At 47.5% G+C, this 25616-nt stretch overlaps 1 protein-coding gene across 2 annotated transcripts in view; it reads left to right on the top strand.

Annotated features, from left to right (window-relative positions):
* Positions 1 to 25616, top strand: part of adgrg6 (adhesion G protein-coupled receptor G6) — a 105372-nt gene that overhangs the window by 22921 nt on the left and 56835 nt on the right. For both annotated transcript variants that reach the window (XM_079996807.1, XM_079996808.1), the window contains exons 3-7: positions 5806 to 6153; positions 8814 to 8953; positions 9136 to 9415; positions 9796 to 9969; positions 22244 to 22309. In XM_079996807.1, the coding sequence (XP_079852933.1) occupies positions 5806 to 6153; positions 8814 to 8953; positions 9136 to 9415; positions 9796 to 9969; positions 22244 to 22309 (1008 nt within the window). The remainder of the gene's footprint in view (positions 1 to 5805; positions 6154 to 8813; positions 8954 to 9135; positions 9416 to 9795; positions 9970 to 22243; positions 22310 to 25616) is intronic.

Here is a 25616-nt window from a genome sequence, read left to right as displayed (position 1 = left end):
CAATTTTTGCGGTGGGGGACGTGGATGTGTCCTCCTGTGCTGTACATGCAGGGGACGTCTTTTTCCACTCAGTCGCAGCAGCACAGTGAAGAGTTTCTTTTTTCGTTTTTTTTTACATATTTGGAAGGACAGGAAGCCAGTGCAAAAACAATTCAATTCAGGCTCAAATTCTCTCACTGTTTTGAGGGACTCTTGGTTTGACAGTGGGACTGTTGCTGAAAGAACTTGACTTGGACTCATTTATCTTTTTCTCTTAAACTGTGAGGAAGGGTTCTTCTTCTTTTGGGGGCTCTGAGTCACACCACTCCCACTTAAAGTATAATTAGTAATATTTGATGCGCTTCTTGCTGAAATTGACATGATTGTTGATTAATGCACGTCAGTCCTCTGTTTCCTCAACGGCTGCTTATTTTGTACGTTGGTGTCGTTCTTGTGGCTTCCTTCTTGTATTTGTCGCCAGTTGTCCAATGCTGCGCCTTCAGGTTGAACTCCAGGTTCACAAAGTAAAAGCCCGCCCTCCCCCACCATGTTTTTTGTGCTCAGTGGAAAATCCAGAAACTAACTGGGAAGACAGATTTACAACTAACTGCGTCAAACAAACCATGTTCACCCGGAGGCTGCAAGTATCCAGCGCAGAGAGGAAGTCGTTTCGGAGAGCAGGTCGCCTCGGCGGTGTGGTGATACAGGGGCAGTGGTGCTTGGGATCAGGCTGAAAGAAGCCAATGTTTTGAAGCTCGGCGCAACACGCCGACCTCGGCGACGCCGCGGCCCGACTCGTTCCCCAGCTCGTTTCCTTTGTTTCTCTTTTCCCGAGAGCCACTTAACACAAAGGTGACATTTGCATCCATGCACTTCCTCCTTAGATTGGCTGGCGTGAGGGTGTGTTCCGACAGAAGGGTTCCAGCTCCTTGGGCGTGCATCGGTCGCTCATACGTCAGAAAGGACTCTCCCTGTGCCTCCCTTTCTCACAAGCTTGCAGTCATGGATTTTTGTTCGATTGATTGTTTTTTGTGTTCGCCTCGTTCACCTCATCCAAAGACCCAGCACGCGTCCTTCATTTCAGTGTCTAGTTGCTTAAAGTGTCCAGTGCATCTGCTGTTTTTCCGCTGGGAGGTGGGGCGGTGCCTGTTGGAGGAGGAACCGCCTTAATTGTCCGTAAATATTTGGATAAACGCAGGGTGAGACAGGAAGGAAGATTCTACGATGGCTGCCGCTGGAGAAGGACCGGCAGCTTCTCCCCTCCAGGGCACGTTCACGGATATCTTCACTGTTTTACAACCCAGACCTTATTCAAATGTGGTTTCCCGTCATTTATAAGCGCTTACGGCACAGACTCGCCGGAGACCTCTCGGCTGAGAACCTTCCCGCTGGGACCGCTGAGAATCGAACCCGTCCTTTAACGGCGGTTTGAGGACCTCGGGTTTCCTGGCTCCGTACCGAGCTCGAGGGCAAAGAGTCCGGGAAGAACTAATAAGTTGATTGACCGATCAGTGAGGGAACAGGGAACAGCTGTGTCCCAGACCGAGGAAAACGTGGATGTTTGGAGCTTATCTTTGCTCCGGTGGCAGCAAGCAACAGAACTGAGCAGAGTGTCTGTGACAGCTGCTGCACCGCTGCATCCACCCAAGACGAGCAGGAATCTGCAGGACCACCGCTCGATACGTGTTGGAGGGCGTAGTTTCTGTTCTTTGATCCGACATTGTTTCCCGGTTCCTCTCACTAAATACCTTCAAAGTAAGATTCAAGATTCTCAAGTTTATATCTCACATACATGTACATACTTTCATCCATATACATACTTTCATACATGTACATACTTTCATGCATTTTTGCAGTGAAATGTCTTTGCAACGCACCCGGAGATTATGCACAATAGTTACTAAACCGAACATAATAGCTAACCTAATTCCTACCTAGCAACTAACTGAAACTAACTGATTCCTAAAACGTAAAGCAGGTAGTGAATAGAATAATATGAATAAAAATAAAAATTAAATTAAATAAGACTCAAAAAGATAATACAAAGTGGGGGTACAAAATAGAAGTGAAGAGAATAGAGTTAATGTTGTGTTGTTGTTGTTGTTGTTGTTGTTGTTGTTGTTGTTGTTGTTGTTGTTTAAAACAGCGTTGACGCTGGGGGCCAATCTGGATCCAAAATTGGTTGCCCCCCATTTTTATTTCCAGGAGTACAATGGCAGCCGTAGGAGATCACTGCCGATGAGTTTTTGGTGGACGGAGTGACATAAAACGGATGAAAATACTAAAACGTGCATCGTCACGAGGAGCGCCTGTGCAGGCTGCCACAACGGGCGGCGCCACGTCGGGGAACAGCCTCTACCGGTGTCATTTCTGGAGCCGTTCAGCTTCGTAGTCTCCACTCCATATTTCGGAGGGTCCCGGGGCACCCGGGGCGGTGGCTTGTTTTTCAGAATTGGGGTACATACGTCGCTCTATGATTTTATCACATTTACCGAGAATTGACAGCTTACGTTTCCTGTGAGCGGCCCGGACAACGTCTTTAGTGCGGACGACCGTGGAACTGTGTCCACACCTTCACCGAGCCTGACCGGGGTCCGCCCGGAAAACGGGCGGAGGCGGTGGCGGACCGGGTTGTTAGCCCCTGTCGAAAAAGGTGCACACTCAAGAGGGAGGTCCGTCGCGGCGATCCCAGCCAGGGAAGTTGCGGAAGCACCTAAAGGGGGGCCCCTCCGCCGGGGCGTGAGAAGGCGCCGCCACCGCGTCTCTCACCCCCGCCCCGACCCGAGCGCCGCCTCTGTCGGTCCTTCCTCCTCCCCTCTCGACTCCCACGTCAGCGGAGCTTTCAGCGGCTGCGGCAAAGTCATCCATCATCCCGGACAACGGGCGGAGGAGCGTCCCGGGCCCAAAACTCTTATTGTGTTAGGACTCGTCAGCGCTCGTTATTTCGGGGCTCGTGTTTCGGTTGGGTGACGGCCCGCCCGCCGCCGAGTCGGCCTCCACTTCCTGTCCAGGTCCTGGAAGGCTCCGGCGTGCGAGATGAAGGGAAAAGGAGAGCGGCGAGGGTCCGCAAACGGAAACCTGAGATGTGGCTTTTAAGATTTGGGGATGAATCCAATCTCATACCAATCCATGCACAAGCCACACACACACACACACACACACACACACACACAGGCATGCACACACACACGCACGCACACACACACACACACACACACACACAGCGTTTTGCTCTCTCTCTGGGAGGATTGACTTCAATTGGTTGACCCTTCTACCCCGCCCGGGAGAGTTGGTGGTTTTGTACCTGTGTGTGTGTGTTCATGTGTGTGTGCGTGTTTGTGTGCGTGCATTAAAGTGAGGGGCGCAGCCACTGAAAGGGAGGATAAAGAATACTTACAAGAAGAGAGAGAGAGAGAGAGAGAGAGGGAGAGAGCGAGAGCAGGGAATGTGTTTCACTCCTCGTCTCCAGCTTTCCGTGAGTTTGATGTTCCTTCCAAATGTTCCTGAAATTTCATGCTGAAGCACTTTGAGGGTAACACAAGGTTTAGCTGACCGACCTGTCTCTCTCTCTCTCTCACAGGAGCGATTTGGACTCCAAGAAGGGAAAGTTTAGGTTGTTGTTGTCTAGAGAAATGTGTGGGTGTGTGTGTGTGTGTGTGTGTGTGTGTGTGTGTGTGTATGTGTGTGTATGTGTGTGTGTGTGTGTGTGTGTGTGTGTGTGTGGGTGTGTGTGCGTGCGTGCGTGCGTGTGTTTGTTTGTGGTCAAGCAACCATGTGTTTGTGGTGCCTGTGCATTTGAGTTTGTGTTTATTTGCAGGCTCCTACGTGTGCTTGCATAATTTTCTGTGTGCATGTGTGTGTGTGTGTGCGTGTTTCATTCTGTTGCAGCACAGTAAGCCTCTGTGCTTAACTTGCTGAGCTCTGCAATCTGAGCTCGTCGCACCGTCCTGTTTATTTATGCTAATAAGGATCGGCGCTCGACGGCTCGCGGCCTGCCCGACATCTGTGGCCGCGCTGAACTAATTTGCACTTGCTTTTCGGATTTCAAAAAGCTCTTTTTGGAATGGAAAATCGAATCAAATGATAATAAACACAGTACATTATCATTTGATTGTTTAGAACGCATTACACACACGCACACACACACACACACACACACACGAAAATAAACACAGACACGCACACACACGCGCACACACGCACACAGGCACACACACACACGCACACACACACACACACCCACACACCACCAGAATGCACAGTGACAGTCGGTAACACGTCTCATTGAGGAGAAATGGAGGAAAGTAGAACACCATAGAAAATAAACGTACACATGGAGGAGGATTTAATTTTAATAACATTTTTAGGGGATATTTTGTTGTATAGTTTTGGCGTAAATGAAAACCAATGTTATTAATCAATATTGGATCAATCAAGAAGATTCTGATGAACACGTGGATTCCCTTCCAGTGGTGGAACATGAGGCGGAGGTTAAAAACAATCCCAGAGTTTCCCTTGAAGCTTCAGACTGAACTTGTCGCTCTAGCCGAAGTGCAGTGAGACAGGAAGCTGCTGTGGACTGAAGGAAGTCCAGAGCTGCTCATATGCAAAACGTCACAAGGAAGTGATTCTGATTTAGATTTATTCTACATGAAATGAGATTTAATCTGGATGCACATGGCCTGGTGGTTCGCCGAGGGGTTGGGGGGCGGGTTCAGCGACGCCCTGCGTCTCGGAAACTGTTTGAAATCAGAACCTTTGGAGGCGTTGATAAAACACCTCCGATGGTGAAGATCGACGGTTTTGGGCGATTTGTCTCTGGACCACCTTAAATGGTTTTATTTATCTGGTTAATGCTTGGATACAAGTCTATTCAAATTTGTCTGTCTGTCTATCTATCTATCTGTCTGTCTGTCTGTCTGTCTGTCTGTCTGTCTGTCTGTCTGTCTGTCTGTCTGTCTGTCTGTCTGTCTGTCTGTCTGTCTATCTATCTATCTATCTATCTATCTATCTATCTATCTATCTATCTATCTATCTATCTATCTATCTATCTATCTATCTATCTATCTATCTATCTGTCTGTCTGTCTGTCTGTCTGTCTGTCTGTCTGTCTGTCTGTCTGTCTGTCTGTCTGTCTGTCTGTCTGTCTGTCTGTCTGTCTGTCTGGCCACACTTCAGCCATGAAGATGATCAACAAGTTTGGATCTAATTAACGAGACAGTTTTGCTGTGTCTCTGTGACTTCTGTCTTTCAACGGATGAGACGGTGTTTTGCCCTCATTTCTCCTCCTGAATCTGTCTTTGGTGCGAAATATGCAAAATAACATTTGATTTCAGTTTAAATAATTGATTAATTGATGAATTAATCAATTGGGTTACCGACTCCGCTGCTGACCCTGTAGCTAACTGCACGGCCTCCTGGCGTCTGGTTTGTCTTAACTCTCTAAGCCTGTGAGAAACCTGGACTGCCCTTCCTTTGCCTCCTATCTCCTCTCCTTTTGTAATAGTTCCTTACAAGGTCAAGGTTTGGTTTCCTTGATGCCTTAAGACCTTGTAAACCCGTGTCCCTGTTGTCCTACCTCCTTGACTGTACGTCTCCTCTTCCCTTGTTGGTCCAAAATCTCGACCGCTCAACTTACGTCCTTGAATGCTCCCTCCTTGCCCCCTGTTTCTCCGGGAAGCCTTTATCTTCCTTTTTTGCTCAACTTTTGTCCTTGCATCTTTTGGCCTCGTCTCCTCGTCTCCTCGTCTCCTCGTCCCGCTAACGACAAACCCTGACGTCACGAGAGCAGTTTTGTGATGGCGCTGCTGTCTACCCCACCCGCAGTGCTGGGCTGCAGCCAGTCCAACTGTAACCTGGTTCTGATGGAGGCCCAGGGGGCGTTCACCTCGCCCTGCTACCCCCAGGACTACCCCAAGTCCCTGGCCTGCAGGTGGACCATGAAGGCCCCCACCGGCTATATCATCCAGCTCTCCTTCCTGGACTTTGAGCTGGAGGAGGCGCTGAGCTGCATCTACGACCGCGTGGTGGTGAACACGGGAAACACGGAGGTGAAGTTCTGCGGCCTGACAGCCCACGGCCTGACGCTCAACTCCACGGGCAACGTGATGGAGCTCTCCTTCAACTCCGACTTCAGCGTGCAGAAGAAAGGGTTCAGGATTAGTTACCACCATGGTAGGTCCAGGCTGACGGTGTGTGTGTGTGTGTGTGTGTGTGTGTGTGTGTGTGTGTGTGTGTGTGTGTGTGTGTGTGTGTGTGTGTGTGTGTGTGTGTGTGTGTGTGTGTGTGTGTGTGTGTGTGTGTGTGTGTGTGTGTGTGTGTGTGTGTGTGGGGCTGGGTGGAATTTTCTCTCATCATAGGAATTTTTACATGATATTGACATCTATCATTGATATTGGTAAATTAATTCAAACATGAACTCAAACGTAATTAGTCAGCCACGCACCTTGGAATGAAAATCCAAAAAATATATATTTAGACGTCACATACTGAAGCAACAATAAATAAACACCAGACGCAAGAACTGTCACTTCTCCGTGAAAACCACAAAACATGGCAAAACTGGCAGCGGGAGGCGGCCGAGCGGGGTGCTCCCAAAAACCAACAATTCCCAGAATGAATGAAAAATGGTTGGGAGGAACCCACCATTTGCAGACTGGGAATTGTTGTCCCCTGCTGATAGGTTTTCATGCATGCGATCGGAAATGTGACACTTTCTTAAAACTATCATTGTTTTTAAACAATAAAGGCAGGAAATGGGAATGTTTTAAAGTTACAGAATAATAGAGGAGACATGCTACTAAAGTGAGCATTAACTAAGAATGAAAAAGAAAACTTCAACTTAAAATTAAGGGATTAACTTGAATTATGTATTTTCCATTTTCTTTGTAAATGATTCAAATATTATTTCAGAAAAACACATTCATCATCATCTCATTGAAGGAGTACAGCACTATCCAGATGCCACCATTGAATGCACTAATTGTGTTTCTAAATGGGTGTCCTGTGCAAAAGTCTGGAAATGCTTCTTAAACTTTAAAGGCTGATTTCTCAGAACTTCTGTATGTAAAACCTTAATCTTTAATAAGTCAAAGCTTCCAAAATATTTCCTTGATTCTCACAAGCAATACCTTGTCTTGAAGCTCGGATTCTCCACTTTCATAGTACAGTATGTGGAAAAAAAACAACTGTCAAATTTCGGTTGGGCCATCATGTTGCAGACCTTGTATTGTGAGCGGTTTGAGATCATAAGCAGCCCCCTGAAAGCAGTTCCTGTATGTGGTAGTGAACGTGACCGTGAGAACAACCAGTTGCTACCAAAAAGGCATAATAGCTTTTCTATGGGCAGCCTGTGTCTGTTCTATTGATAGTTCATCGTGCGTAACCAAATGTCATGAGGTATATTGGGTGTTTTTGATCATTGAAAGTGCAAGAGAGGTCAACACAGGCTGTTTGGCAGCGTGGCCTCTTCTCATACGAACACGTCGCCACAGTGGGGAAACGTTCTATTCTGCACTGTGTCACAGGTGGGGGAGCGTGATGAATGTGTGTCTGCTCTGCCTGAGCTGTCCACCCCCTTCTGTTCATTATTCAATACTGTTTCACACGCTGTCATTTCACATGAAACACGCATCCACAGGCCACTGCACAAATGTGGAGACACAATCAGAATAATAACGGCGGATCAACCCGTCCCACACAGTGAATGGTATGAACCCTCAGATGGAGGCTTCACAAGTCCACCCGACTCCAGTGGCTCCCATTGTACATGCGTGCCATTGCGTGCACGTGGTAATTTGTGTGTGTGCATTTGTCTGTCGCTGTTTGCGTGTGCGTAGGTGTTTGTGCGAGTGTGATTCATGTTTTCCCACTTTGTTCTGGCTCTGGTCGCGTTCGGCTCGGCCAACAGCCGCAGAGCCGGGCAGTGGCTTCTGTTCGCAGAATCCTACAGGGACACGACAACTGGACAAACTCAGTGATCAACCCTCCTGGACGCATGTTCTGTCGGCGGTTTGGTCGACGCATTGCTACACAGTGTATCGAACCCCAAACCCCTGGCAGTGTCAGTGCCTTGCTTTGCCCGCCGAGCTCCACAGCAAAGATAACCTCAAAGTCTGGTTGTTGCGCTCCACAGGATTCTCGTTGGAACACTTACACCAGAACTAAGGCTTTTTGACAACCTACGTAGGCCCCGGCAGCCACACTAAACAAAGAAACAGTGAGTTTCTGTCTCCATCGGCTGCCAGCCCTTTCTGGTCAGCCACAGTGACAAGCTGACATGTACCTTAGTATTCCCAGTATTCATATTCAGCATACTCGGTATTCTGGGTCCCTCTACCTGATTACTCTTGAGATTTCTCCGCGGGGTGGCTGGGTTCGGTCCCCATGACAGGGTCTCCACATTGATAAGAGCCAGTTGAGGTGGTTTGGGGTGACTGGTAAGGACGCCCCATGGGAGTCTCCCTTTAGGGGTTTACCAAGCCTCATGCCCTCGCTGCTCCGGAACAGTCATATTTGATGGGTAAAGTTTGGGAAGGGTGACAGGAAGAGATGCAGAGCTAAGTTTGATGGACTGGGATACAGACTTGAGGTGCCTAATAATTGAACAGCGAGTTATGAATAGAAATCGCATGAAACAAGGCCTGCTGGGAGAAGGACCGGATGGACCTCAATGGCTCCCTCTTTGGATGATGCGATTTCCCCAATCTCTCCAACTTTCGTCCAGCCTTAATTCAATTGTCTTCTACCGACATTCAATTCAGTTTCTTGCTCTCCTTTGCTCACTTATTATTCAATTACTTGTTTCCTCCTTTCCTCCCGTCCTTCTTTTCTAGTTGCCGTGGCACTGAGGAACCAGAAGGTGACCATAGTCAGGGGTAATGGCAAGGTCACCAAAGTTGCTGGTTCCGTTTCCATACCGACGCTTAGTCACCTGACTGTGTGCTTCGAATTGGCCCGATCCAACCAGAAGGAGGTTAAACACGCACACACACACACACACACACACACACACACACACACACACACACACACACACACACACACACACACACACACACACACACACACACACACACGGTACCAACTAGTACTACCCTGGACTAAGAATATAAACTGAGAAACTCTTAGTGACGGTTCCCAATCTCTGTGCAACAGAAAGAAACCATCTTCACGTACTCCAAAGCCTCCAGGGGTGAGGCCCTTAGCTTTGGCCAGAAGAGCGGCGTCATGGAGCTCGCTGTAGACGGCGTGTCCTGCTCCGTGGAGTCCATCATCACTTCCTCTGACATCACTTCCTCCATGAAGCCGTTCTGCCTGACGTGGACGTCCTCCAGTGGCCGGGTAGCTACGTATTTCGACGGCAGCTACCACGCTGTAACCTGCTCCACCACGAGTGGGCTCTCAGTGTCCACTGGTGGAGAGTTCCGCTTAGGAGGTAGGCAAGGGTTTCACTGATTGGCTTTCAACAATGTACACAGACTGAGTCCACCGTATAATCGGTTAAGTAGCAATACAAAGTATTCTTTGGCTCAGTATACGTCCCAAGCCTTAAATAGAAAATATTCTACTTTCGAACAACCGTCTTACTGTCTCTGGGTGAGTCGTTGCAAAAGCGTCTACTCTCAGTAATTCATCATACCATCGTACTTTACAAAGCAAATTGTATTTCCTCCAGTCACGTCACACCTTTTGACATGGTGGACCCAGTGGTAGTGATAGCAAGTGTTGCAGTAGTATTTTTAGTTTGGCTTGTTCGCCCCAGTCACATTATCCCCGCACCATTAGCCCCAGCTGCCGTCTTGCCGGTCTCTGCAGGTCAGAACAGCTTCACCGGGACGCTCTACAACCTCCGGCTGTGGGACTACGCCATGACGGCTCAGCAGCTGGCGGCTCTGACCTGCGACACGGTGGGGAACGTGGTGGACTGGGAGAGCAACCACTGGGAGATCCCGTCCTCCTTGGCCCAGAGCGACTCCACGCTCAGCTGCAGTGAGTACAGACCACACACTGTAAAAAAAAAAGTGTGAAAAAACTGTAATTTTCTGCAGGGGCGCCAGACAATGTCTGTTAAAAAAACAGAAAAGACCGTCAATTTAAAAACATAGATTAACTGAAAAAAAAAAAAAATCTGTGATAAACATCTTTTACTGTACATTTTAAAAGAAATCTCCCTATAATGCCATGAAATATTTTACTTTTAACATATATTAGTTGTTAGAATAGAGTCATGTACCTCTAAAAAAACAGAATAATAATCTTTGAAAATGATAAAGAAAAGCTTATGTACCAATAATTACTATTGTTATTACGAAAAAAAGTATCAGAAATCTCAGATCATTTACTTATAAAACACAAAAAAACGTGAATTTACTTTGTAAATGCCCAAGTTTAAATTAACTGTCAGGAGTTTTGTGAAAAGCAATCTGTCAAAATGTATTTTTTAATTCACATTAGGACATGTCAACATACATTTATATTGTATATATATATATATATATATATAGTATTTTCTTTCTCTAAATGCACTCTAAGAAATAAAACGTCACATTTACTTAATTTTGTTGTGTCAACCGATCCCAGGAAAGTAGGTTGAACAAATGGGAAAAAGATTAGAAAAGTAATTACTAAATGCTTTTAAGCAAATCTCATCAAACCATCACAATGATACATCATACAGTGATGCGGAATTGACTTAACACAAATGAGCTGTTTTCCTGTTGGATTCATGGAGAATTTTGTTTATGGTACTTATCATGATTTGTGAACATGAGTCATATTCAAATATTCAGTAATAAAATTCAAATAAATACCATGCAAGTCAATTCACTTCACCTGATTTTTAATTACAAAAAAATAAAAATAATTCATTCACAGTGAGTCATGTGCCAGACAAACAAACTGGGGCCAAAAGCCCCAAGAAGTAAAGCTTAACATTTACTGACTTTATTTTAACAACCTTGCAACCAAGTAAGAAATGCCCAGGGTGAACAAAACGGTATACTATTTGTTGCTTAGCACTTTACATTACATTTACATTTAGTCATTTAGCAGACGCTTTTATCCAAAGCGACTTACAATTATTCAATCACCGACGGACGCAGCCATCAGGAGCAGTTAGGGGTTAAGTGTCTTGCTCAAGGACACTACAGCATGCTAGCAGGAGGAGCCTGGGATCCAACCAGCAACCTTTAGATCACTAGACCACCAGCTCTACCGCCTGAGCTACCATCCCCATACCACTTTACACTTAAACATGAAATAATTACAAAATAAGTTATCAAGAGCTATCAAACTGCAACAAACAATGATACTTTTGGTTCCACGGTTCGGTTCCTTTTGGTTTACCTTACCACTAGAGGAAGAAAAATAGATAGAAAATAAACAACCACACAGCTCTGCAAGTACTAGTAACTCCCATCACACAGCTGCACCAGTTGTTTCCGTCATCAACAGCTTCCAAGTGTTGCGCTGCAGTCCATGCACACATCCAGCGGTCACGCTCCTGCCGGCCAAGTGGTCTCCTGGGGGGGAGACGGGAAGGGGAGGGTACAGCCGCACCATGGGCCCTGCTCCTTCACGTAGGATGACGTAGATTCCCAAGACCGTTCCCTTTATTTTCTCCTTGCGTCCGGATCAACATCCTCAGAACGGGATTAGAGCACGGTACTAATGAAAATCTCTTGACGAGAACTACCATTTTCAGTATCGATTCGTCTTATTTTGAATTTGTCTAGTTTTCGCAATCGATTGTCAAATCATTGTCACACAATATTAAAAGATACCCATAACAGTTTCCCAAAGCGTCTTGAGGTGTTTGCTCCATCAAACAGTCCCAAAACCCAAAGATGCTCAGTTACAGTGATATTCAAGATTAAACAGAAAGTAGTTCATCCCTATATTTGAGAAGCTGGAACTACCTAATTGTTTGGTGTTTTGGCTGAAAAATGACTTTAACATTATAAATAGCATAGTTGCCCATTACTAAATGAATGAAGTAATAGTCTCAGCTCTTAATTAGAGAACTGGAACATTTCAACGTGCATTGTCATCATTGGCCAAATCAAACCAGCACAACATGCAAATAACCTGATAATGCAAATAGTGCAAATAAACCTGATGTTAAGTGACATCAGTAACAGTTCTTACTAGACCCTGACATGAAAAACGTGGCAAGGACACACGTCAGTAATAAATCAAAGTACAGAAATTCAAAATATATATTTGTGCAAATTCAGACACTGACACCATGACGGATTGTCAACCGGAGAGAACACTCACAGGTTCATTATTACAAATGCCCCATTCAGTACACATCTTGGTCACAATTCATTATAAAATAAAAATGATAAGGGATCTTTGTCAATTTTGTTTGTTTGTGCTATGATTTATGGAAAATTAAACAAGTAAATATTGTCTGATAATACCAGATTAAGAAATAGGTATTTGTTGGACTATGGTTCATACCGTACGCTGCAGCTTACCGAGCAGGTCCTTGATGAAGCTTTCAGCTTTTTCATTGAGGCAGACACAAAGTGCCTTGAGGACGCGTTATCATGGTGTTTCAACAGTGGGTCCTGTGGCAGAAGGACAAACTTTCAGTACGCAGTATGTGTTCCCACCACCCGTGCGCAATTTGTGGCGAGGGAAAGAAGCAGGATCAGGGAGGTGAAACAGACGGGGGCAGGGGCAGGGCCATGGGGCCATGATCAGGCTCTCACCGCGTCCTGCTGCTCCTCCCTCCTCTCCGAGCGCCTCCATGACGTGGCTCCAGTAGTAATCCCTGTGGGACATGTATGTGGGCAGCGGCAGAACACTGGCGATGCGGGGGAATTCTGCATTTACCTGAAACACATTGAGAGTAATACAAAATTGCGTTTCAATGAAATGACGAATACCCCAGTGCAGGTAAAAGTTATGCATTCAAAGCTTTACTTAAGTAAAAATATGTAAGTATTATCAGCAAAATGTACTGAATATATGAGAAGTAAAAGTACTAATTGTGCAGCAAAATGGTCCCTGTCAGTGTTTTACTATTATATAAGACGTTTTTGGATTAATATCACTGCTGCATCAATGTGTATGTTGTATTTTACTGCTGTAGATGTTTATGGTTGTGCTAATTTCAACTACATTATTATACTGTTGCTCAGTTTATTCTACAGCAATGCATCATTCAACTCTTTTGTTTTATTGTCAATAATGATTATGCACTGCAAACGTCGTCCATGTTTCATTGCTGAGCTCAGCTGAACTTTAACGCTGTCATTCTTCATTAAAAAAAAAAGATAAAATGTAAAAAAACAAAAAGCAAATACTCTTCCTGAAGGACTATTTTTAATTGATTCGAATTCAACAAACTCCTGAGATTCCCTAGATTCCCCCCAAATACACATACAAATATGTGTGTGTGTGTGTGTGTGTGTGTGTGTGTGTGTGTGTGTGTGTGTGTGTGTAATATAGAAACAGGGTGAAATTAGAAATAAAGAAATGCAGAAACCATGAAAGAATGACAGAATGAAAGAGTGAAAGTATGAAAGGATGCAGTGGTGCAGAGATGGAGGGGGAACCATAAAGAAAGTCTCTTGTGTCGGATCGGAATCGCCGAGTTGAATTACCTCATTGAAGGAGGATAACCTTTCCCGGCATAAGGCTTTAAAATCACTGATGAATATAATGACATTTCGCAGCAAGTTGCCCCTCGAAAAATGTTCATCAAAGTTATTCTATAAAATTAAAACTTTATGCCTGTAGTGAGATTCTTAAAATGTTTCACAGTATGAATTACAATTCACACCACCACACTGATTATTTGTAATATTTATTATTTATTATTTATTACTATTCATTCAAGTTATGCAAAATGACAAAATATTTCTTCCTTTAGCCAAATATCTTCTTGAAATTTCAAATGTGTCATTAACAATACTTTTATGTATTTGACAGCTAAAAGTCCATCCATCCATCCATTATCTACACTGCTTATCCTCGTGGGGTTGCGGGGGGGCTGGAGCCAATCCCCACTGTCATTGGGCGAGAGGCGGGGTGCACCCTGGACAAGTCGCCAGTCTATCACAGGGCCCAGTTAAAAGTCGCCATAACAAAATATATAGAGTATATTTTTTGTAAAGTTAAAGAAAATGCTGCTACTTTTGGGAATAACGAATACTTAATTTTTAAAGTCAATTTTGTTCAAATCGACATTTAAAAGCTGTTAAAAACCAGATATTTAATGTATTCCATTTATACTGAATTGTTTTGTTAAATGACATGAGACATTTCAATGAACAGCTTATTCTTGTCATTTTAATTGCATTTTCCTGCCATTTTTAAATACAGAGGAAATTAGTAAAACATTTTTGGGAAAAACTGTAAAAATACTTTTTTCTTTTTTTACAGTCAATCCAGAAAAAAAGAAAGAATGCACGGCGTGGATGCTCATGTAGGAAACAAGCACGTTTTAAATGGAATATATAGGCAGTTACAAATGGTCTCATGAGGTCGTCGTTAAAAATAAAGTTCATTCATCCTCCCTATTCATTTATTATCTCTACATGAATATAATGATGAGTATTGAGTGAGTTGATCATGGAATCCATGATGATGTCACAGGGATGAAGATGTCTACTCCCTCTGCTCTACCTCCTCTCTACCTTTTTGATATTTCTGTGTATTTTTGTGATTGTTGTTTTCGTGTATAATGTGTTTTCTTAACACATGAGCTCAAAGTCAAAAAGAAAGTAAATAATCTGCTTTTGCTCAGGTTCCAGTAAAAAGGCTAAAAAATAAACTGTCAGTTCAACATACATGCATGTACAAGTACAGTGTTTCTGCAAGTTCCTATACGTGTGTGTGTGTGTGTGTCTAACCACAGAGCAGTCCCTCTTATTTAATAGCTCTGTAAATGTGTGTGTAGCCACAGGAGGTTAGCCGCTGTGGATTTAGGTAACAGAATCCCCATCAGCCTCTGTTTGTGTGTGTGTGTGTGTGTGTGTGTGTGTGTGTGTGTGTGTGTGTGTGTGTGTGTGTGTGTGTGTGTGTGTGTGTGTGTGTGTGTGTGTGTGTGTGTGTGTTTGTACGTGTGTGTGTGTGTGTGTGTGTGTGTGTGTGTGTGTGTGTGTGTGTGCGCGCGACCACCACTAGAGATCCAGGAAACTGAGTGCAGAATCATGCATTTCTCGAAACCGCCGTGGGACACACACATTCACGCACACACACATAAACACACATACACAGACACACACACACATACACACACACACACACACACACATACACACGCACACACACACAACACGGCCATATAGTAAAGGGAACTCTTAGGCTCTTTTACTTTTACTGAAATTCTATCTGCTGTGAGCCAGATGGAGAGAGAGAGAGAGAGAGAGAGAGACTGAGAGAGAGATAAAATAGTGCAGTACTGTAGCCGTACTTTATGTTCTTGGGGAATCTTTTAAAATTATTTTTGAATTGATTAGAATTCAATAAACTCCAGAGATTCCCTGGATTCCCCCCAAATACAAGTGTGTGCGTGTGCGTGTGTGTGTGTGTGTGTCTGTGTGTGCGTGTGCGTGTGTGTGTGTTTGTGAAAGAATGGAAGAATGAAAGGATGGAGCGATGGAGTGATGCAGAGATAGAGGAGGAGTGTGTCTGCTCGTTCCCACAACAAGAAACATGAGTCCGTGGTGACTCTGTGGGCGGATGTGGGCGGTGAAGTTGGGGATGTGGGGGGTGTTGTTAGGGATGTGGGCGGTGACGTTGGGGATGTGGGCGGTGACATTGGGGATGTGGGCGGTGTTGTTAGGGATGTGGGTGGTAACACTGTGGGCGGTGACATTGCAGATGTGGGCGGTGACGTTGCAGATGCGGGCAGTGACGTCGGGGATGTGGGCGGTGACGCTGTGGCTGTGGGCGGTGATGTTGCAGATGTGGGCAGTGACATTGGGGATGTGGGCGGTGACGTTGTGGCTGTGGGCGGTGATGTTGGGGATGTGGGCGGTGACGTTGGGGATGTGGGCGGTGTTGTTAGGGATGTGGGTGGTGACACCGTGGGCGGTGACGTTGCAGATGTGGGCGGTGATGTTAGGGATGTGGGCGGTGACGTTGGCGATGTGGGCGGTGTTGTTAGGGATGTGGGTGGTGACACTGTGGGCTTTGACATTGCGGATGCAATGACATTGGGCGGTGACGTTGAGGATGTGGGCGGTGATGTTGGGGATGTCGACGGTGACGCTGCGGATGTGGGCGGTGACGTTGGGGATGTGGGCGGTGACGTTGGGGATGTGGGCGGTGACGTTGAGCATGTGGGCGGTGACGTTGAGCATGTGGGCGGTGACGTTGGGGATGTCGACGGTGACGCTGCGGATGTGGGCGGTGACGTTGGGGATGTGGGCGGTGACGTTGGGGATGTGGGCGGTGACGTTGAGCATGTGGGCGGTGACGTTGAGCATGTGGGCGGTGACGTTGGGGATGTCGACGGTGACGCTGCGGATGTGGGCAGTGACGTTGGGGATGTGGGCGGTGACGTTGCGGATGTGGGCGGTGACGTTGAGGATGTGGGCGGTGACGTTGGGGATGTCGACGGTGACGCTGCGGATGTGGGCGGTGACGTTGGGGATGTGGGCGGTGACGTTGCGGATGTGGGCGGTGACGTTGCGGATGTGGGCGGTGACGTTGAGCATGTGGGCGGTGACGTTGGGGATGTCGACGGTGACGCTGCGGATGTGGGCGGTGACGTTGAGGATGTGGGCGGTGACGTTGGGGATGTCGACGGTGACGCTGCGGATGTGGGCGGTGACGTTGGGGATGTGGGCGGTGACGTTGGGGATGTGGGCGGTGACGTTGGGGATGTGGGCGGTGACGTTGCGGATGTGGGCGGTGACGTTGAGCATGTGGGCGGTGACGTTGGGGATGTCGACGGTGACGCTGCGGATGTGGGCGGTGACGTTGGGGATGTGGGCGGTGACGTTGAGGGAGTCTGAGGCTTTGAGGAGCCGCTGTTCACACCATCACTCTCGTTTGGGGATCGGTTCATCACGACTCTGGACGAAGGCGAGTGAAAGTACAACAAGGACTGTTTTCAAAACTGATTTCATTCACGTCGACTCGCTTCAAATCCGAGCAGTGAGAAAAATCAGTTTTCTCACTCGTTTCTTGTCAAAATTGTGCAGCTTTTACAAAACCACGGCACGTTACGCACGTGTTATTTAGCAAGTAAACAGAGGAGCCATTGGGAAAACATAGTTTAATAAGGAAAGTTTTATGATGTTTTCTGCTCAAATTTGTTCATAACGTGAGAATCACCCGATGGCTGAAAGTCATTAAAAAATAATAACAACCAGCTGTGCAGGAGCATTGTTTTTTGTTTTCATCGTCTTACAAGTTTAGCCGCACTGTTAAAATAAAAAAGTAAAAGAGTAAAAAGCCCCTGACAGGGTGCAGGTGAGCAGAGGAACGTTACTATGTCCTTAACCTGATGGAAGCGCTGCTACTAATGACTGACTTCCTGCCTGGGGTGAGTTATTATCACTTATTGAGCTGTTTTCTTTCAGTGACCCGACGTCTTCCAAGCTCCTCGTGTCTCCCTGTTTGAAATGTGTCGCATTCCAAGTCTCTAACTGACGTTGACTAACTGCTCCCAGTTCTCCCAGTGGAAGCCACTAATGTCTCCTTCTCTCCACAGTCTGCTTCCCTCATTGCACTAACTTAACCACTGCTGCGCCAACTAGTGGTGAGTGATGCTAACAACCTGCCGCCCCCGTGTGCGTGTGTGTGTGTGCGTGCGTGTGCGTGTGTGTGTGTGTGCGTGAGGAATGTATAAATTGGCTTGTACTAACAATGCTGTATACAAACTGCTAAACTTTCCAGGCCCCAAAAGTTATGTTCCACAGCAGGAGGAGTGTTTTTTTAATTTTTTTTACACTCAATCATAAATAAAAAGTTAATTAAAAAAGAAAAGTCTGCGTCATGCAAACGCAAGGCAGCTTCTTAGGTCATGGAAACTATTAAATGTTGTTTTTAAAAAAAAATTCTGTAAATGTTTTGTTTTGAAGAAATTACACAGTTTATCCACATGAGCAAACAGGGATTAGCCTGAAAGGAAGCTTTAAATCTCATCTCATCGCGGTTGAATGTTTAAATGTTACTTAGTCGACTTAAAGGGATGCAGGCTGCTAACGGTGTTAGCTGAATGCATGGCTGCAGATGGGTTCAACTAGCCTTGCTCGTGTGAAATTCCACTTTCCAGCATCTGAAAGGCACATAAGCGATACTTCTTTCCCTTGTGTCTTTATGACGAGTGAAAATAAAAACAAAAAAAACAGCATCTTTGAACGCAACTACATTCACAACTTCTAGACAGTAAAAAGCCTATTTCCCCCCCAAAACTGGAGTCCAGATTATGTTCGCATTTCTTATAAAAAGGAGGCAGCACCTGTAGGGAGGCAGCAGCTGTAGGAGTCAGCAACTGTAAGGAGGCAGCGGCTGTAGGGAGGCAGCGACTGTAAGGAGGCAGCGGCTGTAGGGAGGCAGCGACTGTAAGGAGGCAGCAGCTGTAGGGAGGCAGCGGCTGTAGGGAGACAGCGGCTGTAAGGATTAAGCGGCTGTAGGGAGGCAGCGACTGTAAGGAGGCAGCAGCTGTAGGGAGGCAGCGGCTGTAGGGAGGCAGCGGCTGTAGGGAGACAGCGGCTGTAAGGATTAAGCGGCTGTAGGGAGGCAGCGGCTGTAGGAAGGCAGCGGCTGTAGGGAGGCAGCGGCTGTAAGGATTAAGTGGCTGTAAGGAGGCAGCGGCTGTAAGGAGGCAGCGGCTGTAAGGAGACAGCGGCTGTAAGGATAAGGGGCTGTAGGAAGGCAGCGGCTGTATGGAGGCAGCGGCTGTAAGGAGTAAGCTGCTGTAAGGAGGCAGCGGCTGTAAGGAGTAAGCTGCTGTAAGGAGGCAGCGGCTGTAAGGAGTAAGCTGCTGTAAGGAGGCAGCGGCTGTAAGGAGTAAGCGGCTGTAAGGAGTAAACTGCTGTAAGGAGGCAGCGGCTGTAAGGAGTAAGCGGCTGTAGGGAGGCAGGGGCTGTAAGGAGGCAGCGGCTGTAAGGATAAGGGGCTGTAGGAAGGCAGCGGCTGTAAGGAGGCAGCGGCTGTAAGGAGTAAGCTGCTGTAAGGAGGCAGCGGCTGTAAGGAGTAAGCTGCTGTAGGGAGGCAGGGGCTGTAAGGAGGCAGCGGCTGTAGGGAGGCAGCGGCTGTAGGGAAGGCAGCGGCTGTAGGGAAGGCAGCGGCTGTAGGGAGGCAGCGGCTGTAGGGAAGGCAGCGGCTGTAGGGAAGGCAGCGGCTGTAGGGAGGCAGCGGCTGTAGGGAGGCAGGGGCTGTAGGGAAGGCAGCGGCTGTAGGGAGGCAGCGGCTGTAGGGAAGGCAGCGGCTGTAGGGAAGGCAGCGGCTGTAGGGAGGCAGCGGCTGTAGGGAGGCAGCGGCTGTAGGGAGGCAGGGGCTGTAGGGAAGGCAGCGGCTGTAGGGAGGCAGGGGCTGTAGGGAAGGCAGTGGCTGTAGGGAGGCAGCGGCTGTAGGGAAGGCAGCGGCTGTAGGGAGGCGCTGCACGCTGTGCTGCTGTTTACCTGACAACTGGATTTACGAGGCTGCTCCAGCACTTCTGCAGCATTTGAAGCCATTTTAATGTTTCCTGTTGGTCGACTAATGAGCGCGGTGGCGATAGAGCTGTCGCCAGGCGCCTGCCACGCTCGTCTGTTTGTGTATGTCTGTGTGTGTGTGTGTGTGTGTGTGTGTGTGTGATTTTTGGTTTTTAAGATTCTGTGTGAATTTGCGTTGGACGGCTTGCTTACATAAGTGTGTATTCTGTGTTTGCGTGTTTGTTTGTGTGCGTCATAATTATGTAATGTTTTTGTAAGTCTAGTGTGTGTGTGTGTGTGTGTGTGTGTGTGTGTGTGTGTGTGTGTGTGTGTGTGTGTATTTATGTGACACTAATGACAATGATTGACGTTGTCCACACACACACACACACACACACACACACACACACACACACACACACACACACACACAAACCTGTCTGTATGGAGCCTGTCTGTCTGTCTTATTGACCAACAAACCGACCAAAAATTCTATTTCCCGTCCTTTCCTTTTCGTTGTTTTCTGAATCTAGCCGTTAGTGTTTGGAATGCGTAAATAAACTTTCTCCTCGTTTTAACTTATTTTAACTACATTTTTATCTTATTTTAATTTATTTCATCTTGTTTTATCTGATCTTTATCTGAGTTTTGGGGATCTTTACATTATTCCTCTGGACATCACTGCTTTTCTCTCCTTTTCACCTCAGTATCCCTGCAGCCCCCTGGTGGTTTCACTTTAATAACGTCTTCCCACTCTGCACCTATCGCTCACCACGCCCGTCCTGAAGGGAGGACGCCTCCCGTCGGGCCACTTCACAGGGGCCTCGGTCACACTTGTCATTTCACATTTAATGTTCCCGTCAAAAAAAAATCTCTCTTTTCCTGGGTCCCAGGAAAAATGATTAATGGTTCAACTTCATCGTCATATCATTGACAAGACGTCAGCGTCGGTAGAGAACGCTGAGGACTGTTTGGATCCTGCTTTCACTGCAGTATAGACAGGGATGGAAGTTCTGCAGATTGCGTTCATATTGCGTTCCGCAGACATGATCTTATAGCGTCTGCGGCCTGATGCATATCAACTTGAGGGTCCTTGATGTGATGCGGAGAATCACTGATGCAGTGGATCTCACCAGATGGGCGTCGTTGAGGAGGGCGCGGGGCGGCGCCGCTTTTGGAGTCGAGATTTCTCCGCGATTTTCCATCCATATTTGAGGTGCGCCCCGTGTACCGGGACCCTGCTCGGCGGGATCGGGGCGGGAGCGCTTGAGCAAAACGACGCCATCTGAGAGCGTCCGGAGCGTCCAGAGCGTCCGGGCAGTTCACGCGGTGCCGGCGGAAGGCCGGACACAAACCGTCCGAGTGTAACCCAGGCCGATGTTTCTTTCCTTCTCCGTCCGGGGGTTTCGGAGAGTTTTTGGAAGACGGGGCCTTGAGACTGCGGCCGCCCTCAATGAATTTGACTCTGACCCGTTGGAACGGCCGACACCATGTTTTGCTGCAATCCTGGAACCGACTCGGTGGTCTGTGATTTGTCAGCTCGCGGGGCCGACCTGTCAGCGTGGCTAATAAAACAGTCAGTCATAATAATACGGCGGCCACATTTTTGTAGAATGTGTTGAGTTTGGCCGCCGTTCCCGCCACGTTTTTCATCACTTCCTTGCGGCGATTTACGCTTCTCAGCCTGCGCTCTGCGCTGGCAAACCATTAGCTGTCACCGGTCGCTGTTATTATGAGTTGCTACGGCCATTCCAATGAGGGTGGTGCCCTCTGCCGCTCGCCCGCTCTCGCTCTCTATCTCCCTCTCTCTCTCGCTCCATCACTACTCTTGGGTATTAAAGGGTTTAGGAATGCAGCACGATGCGGCATTCAATTTTGCTTTGATGCACCTCACTGCTCAGCGCAGAGAGAGAGAGAGAGAGAGAGAGAGATCGGGACAGTGCAGCAGAGTTGAAATAAGAAAGTTCAGGTGTGGAAAAAGCCCGGGAAGGATACCTAGTGGACGAGAGAGAAGAATGACCGGATTTGGAGGAGAAAGGAGAGGGAGAAAGAGACGGGGGGATGGGACGGGCGGCGAAGAGAAGAAGAGGGAGTGAAATATAAAGTGAAATAAAGACACAGAATTGAAGATACGGAAAGAAAATGATGAAATGAAATTAAGTAAAACGCCCAAAAGAATGAACTAAAAGAACAGGAATAGGTGGAAAGCCAAAATTAAAAAAAAATAAAAAAAAATTAGAAGGACAGACTTCTCACATAATTTCGGTCAAAATATTGCAGCTTTCTAAATATTCTGGCATGTTACGCCTGCGTTACTTAGCAAGTTAACAGAGGAGAAACTGGGAAAAGATGCTTTGATGAGGAAAGTTAGAGCATGTTGCTTTTCACGTGAGAATTACCTGAAAGTCATTAAAAATGTATAAGTAGAAGCATTTCATAGCCAGACTGTCAAGGATGGAGAGACCATGATGGAGGGAGAGAGAGGGAGGGAGGGTTAGTCAGGCTTTTTGGGAAATCAACTTTCCTCGTGTATTTGTGTGTGAAAATGTGTAAATGTGTGTGAGCGGTGGAAAACACATTCACAAGACTCTTCTCTTTCAAAATCCCCCGCCCCGTCCGCTTCAAAACACTTCTTTTTTTTTTTTTCCTCCACCAAGGTACATCTTTGCCGAACTACACGACACACACCACCAGCTGCGACTCCCCAGGACTGGGCTGCCCAGGTAGGGAAAACAAACGCTCCCGTGCCCCTGGCGGGTGGGTGAATTGGCGAAGTTTAACAGCTGCGACGTGAAGCGCCCGGCTCTGCCCAACGTTAAGTGTTGTGTTTTAATGCGACTTGAGGGTCTTCGTCCACACTGTGAAAATAAAGCTGCCATATTGACTCATGAACTGTGTTGTTTCTCACAAACCCCGAAAATCCCTCAACAACCAGCGAGAGATTGAAATGTGCTTCATTTTGTTTTCTTCTTGGAGTTCGGTCCTGCAGAGCAGAAGAACGAAAGTAGTAAACATGAAAGTGGAAACTTCTGCTTTGGCGACACTTGCTCATCCCTTCAAAGTCTGTTTCTCCATGTCCTCCACTCAGCCGAATGAACAGCTTCACTTGGGATCACAGGGAATGTGCGGAGGAGATTTTCGCGAAGACTGTTTGATGGGCGCGTAACGCTTCCCGGCACCCCACGGTGACGCGTTTTTTAATCATCGGTGGCTCCGACACCTCCCTAACCCCCGGGCTGCGTCATGGCGCTTTTCCACCGCAGGGAACCGGCTCAACTGAACTCGACTCTACTTTTGGTACCAGGTACTTTGTTTCCCACGGCAGATTGAAGGCCATGGTGACACCGCATGAAACTCGTGACACAAAGACCCCGAGGACGATAACAAGCGTATTTTTAACCTTTCAATATAAGAACATCCCTGCCCTCTGAACCCTCTGCTGGGCGATGTTTTTGAGCGATCCCGCCCTTCCCCCTTCCTCCAAACAAAACTAATAACATGGGTTTTTTTTATACTCTCTTACTGGTGTCGCGCAATGATGACGCGGTGACGATTCTCTCAGACCAATAAGTAGTCTGCAGTTTTTTCACGTGACATTTTAGTGCCACCTCATCTCGCGTGGAGCCTCTAGGGGGGCGGGACCAAAATAAGTGCCAGGGACCAGGTACCGTCCACAATTTTTGCCTGGTCGAAAAACAATAAGCTGAGTAAAGTCGAGTCGAGTCGAGTTAAGCCGGTTTCAACACGGTGGAAAAGCGCCTTTCGAGTTACTGAGCAACACAAGGAATCAAACTCCAAACCACAGCGGCGTTAATACCATGCTCTACCTCTTCATCCCTCAGTCAAGAAGTGGTAAAGTTACAGTCAATTAGGTTAAGATGGACCGGGTTCTTTCTTTTCGTTGTTGCTCGCAGCCAATTCTCGAAATATATTATTCACGAAGCCAGATGCCCGAGCCTTCAGAGCTCTCCTTAAATCATCTCCTTAAATAAATAAATGTCGATGTCTTCTTAAGGGGGAAGCTCAGGAAACTTAACGGTATAGCACGGCCTGTTTTCGAAGGGCCTCGGCAGAGACCCCCGAAGCCCAAGCGTAGACGCGCTGAACACGAGCATCTGCTGAGGGACCTCTTGGGGATGAGGGGGGGGGGAGGGGGGAGGAGGGGAGGGGAGGAGGAACTGGAGGAGACTGTCTCCAACAGAGGGAGATGAAGGTGAAGGCGGGCGCGGCGTGGAAGACGAGCCGGTGTTTTGGCCGAAGGAACAGGGTGAAGTGAAGCGAACAATGGGAAGGAGGCGAATACCGCCCGAGCCTTTTTGCTCCCAGCAAACCCATCCATCCAGAGGCCACAGGCGTTTCAAGAAAAGCCTTTATTACTCACTCTTTGTAAACGTTGAAAAGCTTGCTTTCACTGGCAGAACCCCTCCCGGTTCCACGGCATTCTCCTCAGATCACCCCACTTTGATTCCACTAAAGATCTACGGGGGAACATTCAACGAGGATCGAATGAAGAAGCATTTTTACGAGGGGAAACTGCTTCATTCTTGTTTAGTTTTTTTCCCCTCTCTGGCGCTGACCCGAGGTCAGTCACTAGACCCGAAGAGATCCCCCCCCCCCCGCAGAAAAACAATTAGGGGGGAAATTGAAAATCCGCCCAGGATCATTGTTTAAGGAGAATGTCGCCCTCCGACTTCCCAGCCAACGACCTTTGATCCGCAGGGTCGTCCAACTGGGAAATGTCCGACAGCGATGGTCCAAACAGAAGCTAAACGGTCGATGACTTGACCAAACCTCGCCTTCTTAAATGTCAGTTCTCACACTTTATTATTCTATGGGGTCCTCACAGGGGCATTTCAAAAGGGGCGCGTTTCGTGGGATTCAGCTCATGAGAGAGGACGCAAGGTCATTTTAGGCCTTGGCCCCGCGTTGCGGCGTGATAAGGGCTTAGAATGTCATGAGAAAGCTGTGAGACTTTGAGGGCTTTAGAGGAGGGACGGGACATTTCTGCTCGTGGTCACTTGTCCCCTGTCATGAAAGGCTGATTTTGCCATTATACCAGTGTGGCGGACCAAGGGGCGTGGTCGAGCACCGGCTGTGGACGACAGCACGGTTCCCTTTCCCGCGGCCGACAAGCTGCCTCAAATCGGCCTCATCAGCGACCGCTGATTGACCACGCCCCTTGGTGCGCCACAACCAGCCTCTGCCCAAATGTTCCAGATTCAGGTAAGTGTCGATGGTGGTGGTATCCTCCCCCGATTAGATTAAAAGGGTCATCAACAGGCTGTTCTGAGAACTTCTGTAACAGATGTATACCCCGATGGAGGGTTTGGCCCTCATTAAAGCCTTTTAAGTGAATATGGCTTGATACAGAGAAGAGACTTTGCCGCCTTCTCTCAGCTGTGGTGAGATCATTGAGATCAATGAGATCATTTTCATCCGATCATAATGTTGTCCGCCGTCCACCAAAGCCACCATCAATTAAAAGCTTTATCATTACAGAAATAATGGTTTTAATGCAATGATTTAGGTCAGTGGACATTGTGCTTGTGGTAAACTATTTGTGAATTTGATGTTTTCACTTGGAAGAGAGAATTCATTCCTGGCCACCTGCACGGGATATTTACATTGTGTGTGTGTGCGGTGGGACTTGCACTGACGTTGCGTTGTGCTGCCGTGCAGCTCCACGACCACAACCGCACTCATCTTTCTTTCTCTCTCCCTCTGTCTCTCCCTCTATCGCTACCACCAGCCTCCCCTTCTCCCGCCACCCCATCCCCTGACTCCACTAACATCATCCATGCTACTAATGCCACCTCCCACGGTAAGCAACCCCCTCCTCCTCCCGGTTGATATCCTCTCCTCTCCTGTCCTCTCCCGGGCTCTCCTCTCCTCCGCCCTACTCCCCTCATCCTTCTCCCGCAGCCACGGAGGCCGCGCCCTCCCCCTCCTCGTCTGTCGGTGTTGTTTGAACAAGCCGTGAATCGTGCGTTTTCTTGGGGCCGAGGAAGATGCGTTGCCACGGTGATGTAG

The sequence above is a fragment of the Zeus faber genome, assembly GCF_960531495.2.
Source record: "Zeus faber genome assembly, chromosome: 2".
Taxonomy (NCBI): domain Eukaryota; kingdom Metazoa; phylum Chordata; class Actinopteri; order Zeiformes; family Zeidae; genus Zeus; species Zeus faber.
Note: the sequence above shows the minus strand (reverse complement) of the source record. Positions and strands in the feature narration are given on the sequence as shown.